At 37.0% G+C, this 12,059-nt stretch overlaps 1 protein-coding gene across 7 annotated transcripts in view; it reads left to right on the forward strand.

Moving 5' to 3' along the window:
* Positions 1–12,059, forward strand: part of KCNIP4 (potassium voltage-gated channel interacting protein 4) — a 429,973-nt gene that overhangs the window by 384,650 nt on the left and 33,264 nt on the right. For all 7 annotated transcript variants that reach the window (XM_055698845.1, XM_027799853.2, XM_005435271.4 and 4 more), the window contains one exon: positions 5,459–5,583. In XM_055698845.1, coding sequence (XP_055554820.1) covers positions 5,459–5,583 — 125 coding nt within the window. The remainder of the gene's footprint in view (positions 1–5,458; positions 5,584–12,059) is intronic.

The raw sequence follows: 12,059 nt of genomic DNA on the forward strand, positions 1-12,059 counted from the left end.
AAAGCAAGTTTTATTTTTTATTTGATTTTTTTTTTTTTTTTAGGTTTGCATGCATCAAAAGTTATACTTCCATTAACTGCTCATTTGAGAGACAAGCTATCTGCTGAAGTAATCATATGCTCTGTCGAGGTTTAAAATCAAGTGATGAACAGATTTGTGAGTTGGTAACAGTTCTTCTGTGCAGAGCAGGATGGCAAGGTACCAGTGACAGGGTCTGCCACGTAGGAGCTGCTGGGTTGGCACGCTCTGCAAGCCAGCTGAGAAGTGATTCACTGATGACATTAAATATCTGCTCTCAATGTATTTGAAAAGCGTTATCTTTTTTACGTGCATGTGTGCACGTGTCTGTGCTTGCTATCCAATACACAGGATTTTATCAGCAGTTGTAGTCTGGGAGGAAGGGGTTGGGCCCTGCAGGTTTTGACTATACAATATCTATTTAGGGAACAGGACTCAAAGTATAAGTCTGAGAGAAAGATAATAATGACATTGAAAGAAAAGTATGTGAACGTGGAGGTAAAACAAAAGCACACTGACACTACCTTAAATGTTTTGATATGCTGTGAGGAAATAAAATCGCTCTAGGGTAGCTAACAGACAAAGTTAGGGGGAAGGAAGGAGGGAGAGAGAGAGAGATACATACATAGATACATACATAGAACCATAGAATAATTTGCATTGGAAGGGACCTTGAAAGGTCATCTAATCCAACTCCCCTGCAATGAGCAAGGGTATCTTCAGCAACATACATACATAAAAACATATATACCTAGATAGAGATTAATTATAGTAATAACACTAATATATTTGCATATAAATTGGCTACTATAACTGATTTTAAACTATCCCTGTGCACCCAATTCAGTGTAGATTAATTTGGCTCAATTCTAGGCACTAATCTGAGCACCTTAAATTAGAAGCCCAGTGGTCGCTGTGCTTCCTGTATACTCTTCTGATAAAGCATAATGATCAATCTAAGGTAAAAAAAACCACAAGCCTCCAAGAGCAGTTCCCCTTGTCCAGGGAATATGGAACAATCTAAGGCAACTTGGCTACAAACACAGGCCCTTGTTAAGTGCCTAGACCTCAGTAGTGTGGATCTAGTTTTTCTTTTTACTATCCCAATTCACTGTTTTTCATAGGCTTCTCTGCAGAGAGGACTGTGGTACTTGCTTCCCTTTCTATGTATTTGAGAACTCAAAGATGAAAAGGACTAAAGATTTGGGTGCATAGTGATTTTTTCATGGTGGCTTCAGCTGATGTGTTTTACTTGGAAACAGGATAGCTTAAAAAGGTCAATCACTGTCATGACACCTCGTAGTAATTCATTATGTAGAAGTTGCTTTTGGTTACGTGACCTAAGTAAGAAAGTCCTAGAGCCTAAAAAGCATCACAGAATCACAGAATGGGTTGGGTTGGAAGACATCTATAAAATCATGTAGTCCAAACTTCCTTCCATTGGCAGAGACATCTTTCACTAGATCAGGTTGCTCAAAGCCCCATCCAGCCTGGCCTTGAATACTTGCAATCATGGGGCATAGAGTAGGAAAAGGAAATAGAATAGAAGGTTGTATCTGTTGTTTGAAGTTGGTTGAAGAGCAACACATCCTTATTCCTTGCACATTTCTATGTGAGCTTTTTGTCTGCACAGGTTACACAAAAATATTTAGAGTCCATCTCAAAAACCTTGACCATGCAAAACCCGTATTTTCTTGCTGAAAGTGTTTTATAAACCAGAAAACAAGTCAAGATAAAATTTGCATTAAATATTTCATATTTGAAACCAAGAAGTAAAAAAAAATTGCATTCAGCATTTTTCTCTGTAGTCTCATCAATAAGGAAGTGTTATATTAAGTAAGAATGTTATATTAAATGGAAGTATTACATTAAATAAGAATATCATTGTAGACACAATTTGTCATTATCCCATTTTGACATGTGCTATTTGACTTCTGCTAACATGAAAGAAGGAACATTGTACTAGGAATGAAGCCAGCACTACCTACAATAACAACCATGTAATGTGAATTCCTTAGAAATTGTAAAGAGAATATTTTTGAAACAAGTATTTTTTTGAAGTATACATAGCCTAAATTTGCACTTCTGTACTTAACTTCTATCAATATGTGCAGACAAAGGTTATCCGAAAAAGTAAAATCTTATTTCAGCATGCCCATTGAACATAGCACGTCAAGGAATGCTTTTTCTTATTTGTGTGCATTAGACTAGTAAGCCTAAAATTAAATCCATCCTTCCTTAGCTAAATGCGTGTGCTAGAGATAGGACTAGACTCAGGAATGGTTTTAGAAAAGACAAGCATGTGTGCCTGTAGTTATTAGATAGGGGAGCTATAATCTGAGGTTTGTGCAGGCATACACATGTGTACAATTTTTACAGATGTGCACTGAGCCCTAACTTTGGATATGCTTCTCCAGTTGCCATTATTTGAAGAGTATGTCTACCTTTTGCATTGCTTTTATCATTTTGCTCTTTAATGAACAACAAAATGTTCAAAGCATAGCTCCTGTGATGAATACATTAAAAACTGTCTTTACTGTTTAGCTAGAAGGAAGCTACTCATTTATGAAATCAGTAAGAATATTTTTAATATGTTACGTGAATATGAACTTGTTTCTGTTTTTCAGTTGAAATGTTAGCCTTTTATGAAACAAACAAAACCCCCCTTAACTTTCTTAGGCTGAAGAAACTAGAGATCTGAAATAACTAATTTTTCATTAATTCCATAAAAAATGTTAATGTTTAGAAACAGATATATTTCCACACATTTTCACCAAGTTTTAAAGTATATATTTTTTCCTGTCTGGATAATGGTAGCCATAAGTGTGAACAAAAGTAAACTAAAAACCTGCTACAGTAGTTTAATCAGCATAGTTGGCACATTGTAAGGAAGTTTACATTGATCCCTTTCTTATTATTATTTATATCTGTAAGAAACTACAGAAACAGAGTGTGAAAAAAGTGCTATACTGAACCTTTTCATTAACAGAAAACATCATCACCACACTGCAGTCTTCTACATTCTCACTGAATCATTAAAACACAATACAAATGTTTATTACTAAGGGTATATCAAACATTGTGCTCAGCATCACATTGTCTGGCCTTTATCTCTAGCCTCACATTTATTATGTGTATTCATTTCGCTTCTAGAAAAGCTTGTAGATGTCTGTCTAGGTAGCCAGATGTTTCACCAATGGATGCTTAGAGAGCTCACTTCCAATTAAGTCCCTTTTAGTCTAAACAGTAGCCTATTTAAATCCCATATAACTCTTGGAATATAAATCACATGATTTTTCAACAATATTTATTCTCAGGTTGATTCTTTTGCCAGTTTAGCCTAAGCAACTAGTGTTGATTTGCAGCTGACAAAAAAAAAAATTGACTGCATATCTACAGCATGATATTGTTATAGACACTTTAGTGACAATATGAAGAATATAAAAGATTAATCTCATAAAACATGATGGAAAGGCTTTAGAAACTCTGCAAAACAAATCCTGGATGTTTTAATGCAGAATTAAAATGGAACTTAAGAACTTTGATATACCTTCCATAGGTTAGGAAGACAGCTTTTTAACTCTGGGACTACTTTATTCCAATTTTATCTATAAAGGCAGGATTTTCAAGACTTCCTCTTTGCACCTGTTTTTTTAGAGGAGAGCTGAATTTGTTTATAATCTTGTGAGTTCAGATAGTGGCCCTTTAAAAGTGTTTTCAAACATCGTAAGGTCAATGTAAAGTTGTATCACTTGAGGGTTTTGTCAATAGCATTTAGATTGGAAGTTTCCACAAAGATGGTAGTGGTGAACGAGTCATATGAGATAATACAGGGGTCCTCAAACTTTTTAACCAGGGGGCCGGCGCGCGGATGCAGTGGCAGGCAGTCATCTGCGGCTGCTTGGTTTCCCCCCCGAACCCGCGGCGGGGGGAGGCAGCGGGGTCTGTAAATAGCGGGGGCCGGATTGAGGACCCTGGGGGGCCGTATCCGGCCCGTGGGCCATAGTTTGAGGACCCCTGAGATAATATATAAGGAAAAATGAAAGAGAAACATAGTTTGTCCATAAGCCAGTACACAATGGACATTCTTAGATAAGACTGTGGGTGTCACTGAGATCATCTGGGTGATAGTGAAATCGTCTTCCTGAGATGAGTGCTAACAGCAACATCTCTTTGACAGGAGAAAAGATAAGGCCCTACAGTTTTGTGAAGATTTATCCAAATAGTTTATCTATCATGACTATATCTATTTAAAGGTTGTTCACTCTTTGTTTAGCTGAACTATATCCTCTGATGCCAGATTTCTCCAAAGCAGCTGAAAGTTATTATTACTGCATTGTAGCAGAACAAAAATATGTGAAGATGTAGGCATAATACAGTTTTAATGGAATATCCTAATATTGTGCTCTTATGAAAATGAATGGAATAAAACTTTAAGAATGCAAAGTCCCCCACTGATGAATGAAAATATTTATCTTCAGCATTGTAGAAGTGACAATTAGGTGTATTCTCTCACATTACATTTCTGTAGTTGGTATAACTGTTAAATCAGAATAAGGTAGTGATTTGATTAAATTAGTCTGGTGTATTACAAAAGCTATGTTTAATGCTGGGAGCACTTAAAAATGGATAAACACATTCATATTTTGATCAGCTATACGGCTGGCACCCTGTATAAAAAAATACATATAGTAAGTTTCTTTAGCTATTTTATGGAACTTTCACATTTAAAATTCTACCTGAAAAAAATAAAATAAAAAGGGCATTGATTCTCATTGTTTTAGGGCTGCATTCAGCTCTATTCTAAGCCTTGAATGTGTATATCCACATTCTTATTCACCTAATGGTGATGTCACTGAAATCATGTTCCCCACTTAGGCTGCTCACCATGAATCATCATGTTTGCCCTGAAGGGTTTATTATACCACACTCAAAGTAAGGTCTGCTGTTGAACATGCAACATCCATCTCCCACGCTTTCCAGAGCACAACTTCACAATAAGAGAACACTGAAAATCCCAGTCTGATACAGTGAATTCACATCCATTAACTAACCAAGGGAAAATTTCCAGTATACTGGAGTCACTAAAGTTTTGTAAAATTGTTTTATTTAGTCAGAGGGTCATAGAAACAGAAAAGTCATATTGTGTCATGCATGCTCTTGCAGAATGTTGGCTTTCCAGTTTATTGCTATTTGTACTTACATGATAATATCCAGACCGCTGGATCGTCATTGCTGTTCACTGTTCTGTGCAGCCACAGAAGCAGATAGATACCCGTTCCCTAAAAGTTCAAAATGAGCATGTAATTTGTCTTTAAAGCTGCAAATGAAGTTCTTTAAGAGAATGTCATTTAACTTTCTTTTTTTCTGTAAGGGTTAGGTATTTCTACATCCTGTATTTTGTGTTGAGCTTTCCTTCTCTGTCTCTTGTATTCTGCAGACACTGTAGAAGATGAAATGGAAATGGCCACAGTACGACATAGACCTGAAGCTCTTGAACTGCTGGAAGCACAGAGTAAATTCACAAAGAAGGAACTTCAGATCTTATATAGAGGTTTCAAGAATGTAAGCACTTCCTTTTTTATTTTACCATCCATTCACAGGAAAGGACTCTGCAATCTCAGCTGTGTAAGAATGACTGGCAGTGGAGTCCATGGGACTCAGTAGCTAAATACTGCATGTCTGGTCAGATGAGGAAACAATCACCTTCAACAACTGGACTATTTAATGACCAAAAGATGCTGACAAATTAGAAAGTATACAGAAGAGAACATTTGTAACTTAGTATACTAGGACTTTGTTCAAGGACAGGCTGAAAATTGTGTTGAAGTTGTTTGTCTAAAGATGCAATAATGGCAGAGAATGTAAGTTGTGAAGAATTTGGTCAGTAAGAGGAAAGGTTTTGATTTTTGTGTTCACAGTAGCTGTCACAAGGAGTAATCGGCTTAAATTGCACTAGAGGAATTTTTTGTTAGGTGAGCTGCAGGAGATTACTTTTTCAGTACTTTCTATACAAATCTATAAACTTGTTAGATGCTTTACTAGAAGCAATTTTTTTTTACTTTTTTGTTGTCAAAAAAAGTTGTGATTTTTTGCTGGTATATGTGCTCTATTGGCACTGAGGACCCCAGTACATAGGTGCATTCTGCTTCCTTTTCCAGTGTGTACTTGCTGTCCTGTGGTGCTGGGCTTGGTGCTAAATGTGAGGCATCCTTGGTTAGCTCAGCATAGAAATAAGACACAAAAATATTTAGTAGGTAGTACTAAATTCTGTCTCTACACCAAAAGTAAGAGATGCCCTTGATTTTATTTATAGTATATTTTTAAAAAGCTGTTTTCTTTAAAAATAAGCCATTTCCTCTTTTTTATTCTACTATATTTCGCATGATTACCAGTTCTGTAGGATATTACATGCAATTAACATTGGATAGAAAATACATTATATTAAAAAAAATGAATAATAGCAATTGCTTGCAAATTGTTGGTGTGTAATGTTAATCTCTGTACTCAGTTGTGAGTACTGCAACTATGCAGGTGCTAAGTCACCTGCTGAGCTGGGGGTAAAGGTCAATTTAATTGTATTTATCACCTTTTGATTTATTTGTTCTCTCACGCTTACAAAAGGGCCACCTTCTTGCCATTGGCATTTAGTGCTCAAGTGAAATTGTATAACAATTTATAATAATGCTAAAAGCACAATGAAGCTCAACTATGGAATCAGGGACAATATTGTCAACGATTTGTACAAGAAACGTAAATCTTGCAGAATTCTTAGATAACATGTATTTTGTAATGAAAGCAAGCTATGCAAAAGGATGTCTTAAAACTGCATTTTTATCAAAAGCTTACAATACAGGAAAAGTATAGAGTCACTTAATGTGTCCTGTCTATATTTCATCCTCAGTTCCAGAAGGTATATAACGTTGGCATGGTAGTGATTAACAATGATTGCTCTTAAAAGCTTTTCATTTCCTCGTGGTACCAGAGAACATTCCCCTGCTAATGATAGTATTTCCTAGGCATTGTAAATCATGAACTAATGTCCCTAATTGTCTAAGGCAAAAAGGTACAAAGTATAGTGGATAAAATAAGCCCTCTGTCTGTTTCTCTAAGAATAATTATTTTTAGAGTCTCAGAAATAAAGGACACTCATAATTCTCTGCATAAAATGAGGTATGGAGAAAAAGAACAGGTTATAAGGAAGTATTTTAAGTGATTACCATTTTACTATCTTTTGAAAGGAGTAATTCCAGCTCTTTGTATGCTTTTGTGTTCTAGAGATGGAAGTTCTACTTACACCAAAAGAATGTTGATGGTAATACATGATAATACCTCTTTATTCAGGTGTTTCATTTCCTTATCACTACATGATAATTCAAGACACGCATATATATAAATAACTTTGACTTTTTAGAGTTAATGAGCATGAACTTCAGGGGTTTTCTGTTTAATATAATTGCAAAATTATCAATTACTTTCAAAAATGCTGTAAAGCATGCCCAGGGCTAGTGATTGTTATAAATCAGTTTAAAGCAGTAGTCTTTAGCCCAAGCATTAGGCTTCAGAAATGAAGGATTTCAAAACTTTCAGCTGAGATGGGGTTTGTTTTGTTTCTCACATTTATCACTTTCTACCGCAAAATTGGGTGCTAGCTCCCTAATCACTTCAGAGAACTGGTAGGACAGGTCTGCCTCAGCTCAGAGTATGAGCAGCTTGGCTTTGCTGATCAGTTCATCTTTCCTGCCACATACCTAGCTTTTATCAAATACAGTCTGAGTGGCTTTGGTGGTTTCTGAAACAGGATGCTATTACAGTGCCTCCCAAGGTCTGCACTTAGATGGTCTCCAACTGACAATGCTTGATCAACCCCTTCTGCCTGCCATGGGCCACCTTCTTCTTGCCCCACTTTTTCTGATCCAGCTTAATGCTATCCTGCCAGTATCTCTGTCCCTGTGTGCTTCATGCAACGATATATGCTGGGGGCCACCCAGCTGGAAAGCAGCTTCCCTTTGTTGAGCGCAAGCCAGCAATGTGCCCTTGCAGCAAAAGCAGCAAACAGCACCCTGAGCTGCATTAGGCAAGGTGTCGCCAGCAGGTGGAGGAGGTGATTCTTCTGTACTCAGCACTGGTGAAGCCACACCTGGAGTGCTGTGTCCAGTTCTGGGCTCCTCAGTAGAAGAGAGACATGGACATACTGGAGAGGGCCCAGAAAAGGGTCACAAAGGTGACTAAGGGACTGTAGCATCTCTCCTGTGAGGAAAGGCTGAGAGCTGGAAGTGATCAGCCTGGGGAAAAGAAGGCTCAGGGAGATCTTACCAACATATATAAATATCTAAATGAAGCATGTAAAGAAGACAGATCCAGGCTCTTTTCAGTGGTGCCCAGTGACAGGACCAGAGGCAATGGGTGCAAACTGAGACACAGGCGGTTCGTTCTGAACATCAGGAAATACTGTTTCACTGTGAGGGTTGGCCGAGCGCTGGCACAGGTTGCCCATTGAGCTTGTGGGGTCTCCCTCCTTGGAGATATCCAAAAGCTGTCTCGACATGGTCCTGAGCAACCCGGCCCTGCTTGAGCAGGGGTGTGGAACAAGATGACCTCCAGAGGTCCCTTCCAACCTCAGCCATTCTGTGAGTCTGCAATATTCTATTTAATCATTCTACTAGGAAGGGAACTCTACTGAAAATATTTAATGAAACACACAGGTACACATCTTTTATATAACACCATCAAAACTTGTGCAGATCCTATGTTTGTGCTTTATGCTTTTCACCAAATGTTTGCCTGTCTTACTATCTCTTCAACAATTTAATTGTATAAAGCAAGATAAATTAAGGCATAAATTTAAGTTACTGTAATTTGGCTGACTTTGTGGTCCTGCTAGACTAAATTTACAGCATCCTACAGCACAGCAGCATCAGCATTGCAGTGTGCACTGTCAGGGGTTCAAAAGAACTGTAGTGCAGACCGAAGTCCTAAAGGCAATGTAGCTAGAGCCAGCCGGCATAGTTTTTACATGTACTCTGGTTAATTCAGCAGAATAATGCCCTATATATACGATTTTTTGCTGCTCTGTATTTGTGTCACCTATGAACTATAGAATAAATATTTCTATTTGATCCCTTGATATTTGGAATCAACATGCAGTAGTTAAGCTAGTTCAACCAATATCAGTTAAAGTAGTTACTGCTTGCTAGTCTAGGAGTGAATGCTGGTTTCAGGCAGCATTTTCCCATCTATAAATCCAAGGATTGCGTATCCCTTTACAGAAGGAATAGGCAACAACTCTATCCTTATACAGACCCCCAAAAAATTAGATTTTCAATAGTTAAACTGTAATAATACCAGAAGACGAAGTATCTGTGATAGTGCAAATATTGATAACCCTAATGAACACAAAACTTGAGGCTTTAGAATCAACAAGACTCCATACCTACTACGGTGATAGTAGGTATAAGTTCAAAGCTGACATTTCTTGCTGAAGAATTTGAGTACATCTGTATTATATTACTTAATGGTTTAGGTCTGTCAGAAAGTAATGAATAAAATTTTTTTTCTGTGTATTATCAACAGCCTTTCTAGTATGGACGTTTTTCCTCTGTCTCTGCAAATATGACAGAAAGAAATAGGTCCCAGATATGATAAAGAAAAACAAATTAATGAACCAGAAGAAAAGCAGTACTCAGTCTCTTTACCTCAGTACCCTGTTCTCAAGGGTGGCCACATAAGGGAAAGGGTATAAGAATAAAGAAAATTTAGAATGATAATTCCCCTGACATATACCGTGCTGTCACCTGGTACTCTGCTATTGAAATACTTCCTCTGCTGAAAGTTTTAACTGCATGTTTTTATTTTACATACTTTATCGAAATTTTCTTCCATAAACTATGATAATTATTTTTTGAACCTATCAGGATATTTTGACATCTACAGCACCCTGTGGGAAATTAGCTCCATACCTTTAGTTATGCCTTCTGTGAAAAATAATTTCTATGTCAAACCTGCTGCCTTTCATTTTAATAAGGTATCTGTAGTATTTCTGCTATGAGAAAATGAATGAACATTACCATTACTTCTCCAGGATATTCACTGTTTTACACACCTTTAACACATATTCTACTTAGTCCTTTCTTTTCTGAACTAAAAATTTTACAATCTCACTCCAGCCTGATGATTTCCCTGAACACTGTCTAGTTATAGGCTGTCTGTTCCAAGATAGGGGTGACCGGAACTTCTCACAGCTTACATCCAGTTATTTATTATTTATGATTTCAGATTACTTACGTATACTTCTCATGGACTTCAGATGAGAAAGCGACAAATACTACTATATTTCTGTACTGTTGATGATTACAAGGTTCGATTGATTTTGTGGGTTTTACATATACAAAAATGGAAATGTAAACTTTTAAAGATATTTTAATCTGTTTTTCTAGTGTAGGCAAATTACACACCAAATCCAGCAAAAAGTAGTGAAGGCAGAAGGAGCACAGGGTCTCATATAGCATCTCTGTGTATACAGGCACAGCTGAAAGCTTTAGAAAGTCTTGTATCAGACTGTGGTATAGCTGATGCTCTAGGAAACCAGAAGTGGAGTATTAACTGCAGGAAAGACCCAAAGACCATTGGAATACCTATCATGACAATGACTGTTTTGGGAGTAGTCTAGATCAACATTTAAAATAGAAGATGAGGTACAGTAAAGAAAACATAAGGAGGTGGGGTAATAACCTTCAGATGACCTAACAGCTATTGTAAGGAAAAGCACCAAGGAAGAACTTATACCTATATGTGGTGATTTAGCCATTTTAAAGCCTCTATACCATCCTTGAAAAATGAGCGTAACAGAAGTCCTGAGCCCTTCCCAGGCTGAAAAGGCTGTCCCTAGCACTCGGGTTTTACAATGTTCCTGCACTCTTCTTGATGAATTGTGTCTCAGCTGCCATCACAGTGGGACCTCTCCATTTTGTATTTGGCTTCCTGTCATCCCATTCCTTGCAAAATGAAATTATGATTGCTGCAGTCATTAACCTTTCAAACCAATGGCTCTGTGGCAGGCCTATTACAAGTGGTACTTCACAACAAATTGCACAGACTATCAAGCATGCACTCAACGTGTGGTCTTTCTTTCTCTTTTGTCCATTGATAGCTCTCTCACAGTTTTAAAAATGTCCCTGAGCTATGGCACATTTTCGTTTAAAAAATACTCAGATAATGCTTTTGCTGCACGAAAGATGCTCCTGTGCTAAACGTACATGTTAATGATCTTTTAATTTTGGTTGATTAGGCTCATCAAAAAATTTGTAGAACTCTGTGTTGGGAAACTACTAGACTTTCCTAGGAAAGTGAAAGGATTTTTGATGAACATTTATCTTACCCAGCTGTATATCAAAGACAGTGTAAACTGAAGTCATACACACATGCTGGGTACATACTGTAGCTTTAAATAGGCAGCTCCATACTTGTGACATTTATCGGGAAAACAACATTTCTAAGATACCTTTCTTCCCTATTGCTATTAGCAAATAAGGCAAACAATGACAGTAAGAAAGTAACTCTGGTAATGTTACAGGTCAAAGATAGGTTCCCCCATCGTACTACCCATCTATGTAAGAATACTTTTGTGCATAACTCAAAATACGCCAGTCTATTCAAAGATTTTTCCATTTAAATTTTGGTCCGATGGAAGCATTGTTTTACTATATGTTGCATTTGTGAGTCTCACAGAAAGTTTAATGAAAGCTCGTTTTAGAAGTTATAAAGCTTATTGATTGATTCTCTAGAGCATTCAAGTTTTGTGTGATAAAATACAACTATTCTCATTTTTCTTTTCTGAAAAAATCCTTCCCTTTTGTTTTATTTTTCTGGTAGTCTCTTACAGAAAAAAATAGGTGTGGACAAAGTGCTTGTTTTATCTAATGAACTATATTTTCAATCTAACGAGTATGAAATAGGAACATACTCTTCGTGTCAAGTGAGTTTATCCATCTAAGGTATATCTACTTACTTGAGTTATGTGAAATTCTTGGATTTTGGTTTCT

This window comes from Falco cherrug, chromosome 1, assembly GCF_023634085.1.
Source record: "Falco cherrug isolate bFalChe1 chromosome 1, bFalChe1.pri, whole genome shotgun sequence".
In the NCBI taxonomy this organism is placed as follows: domain Eukaryota; kingdom Metazoa; phylum Chordata; class Aves; order Falconiformes; family Falconidae; genus Falco; species Falco cherrug.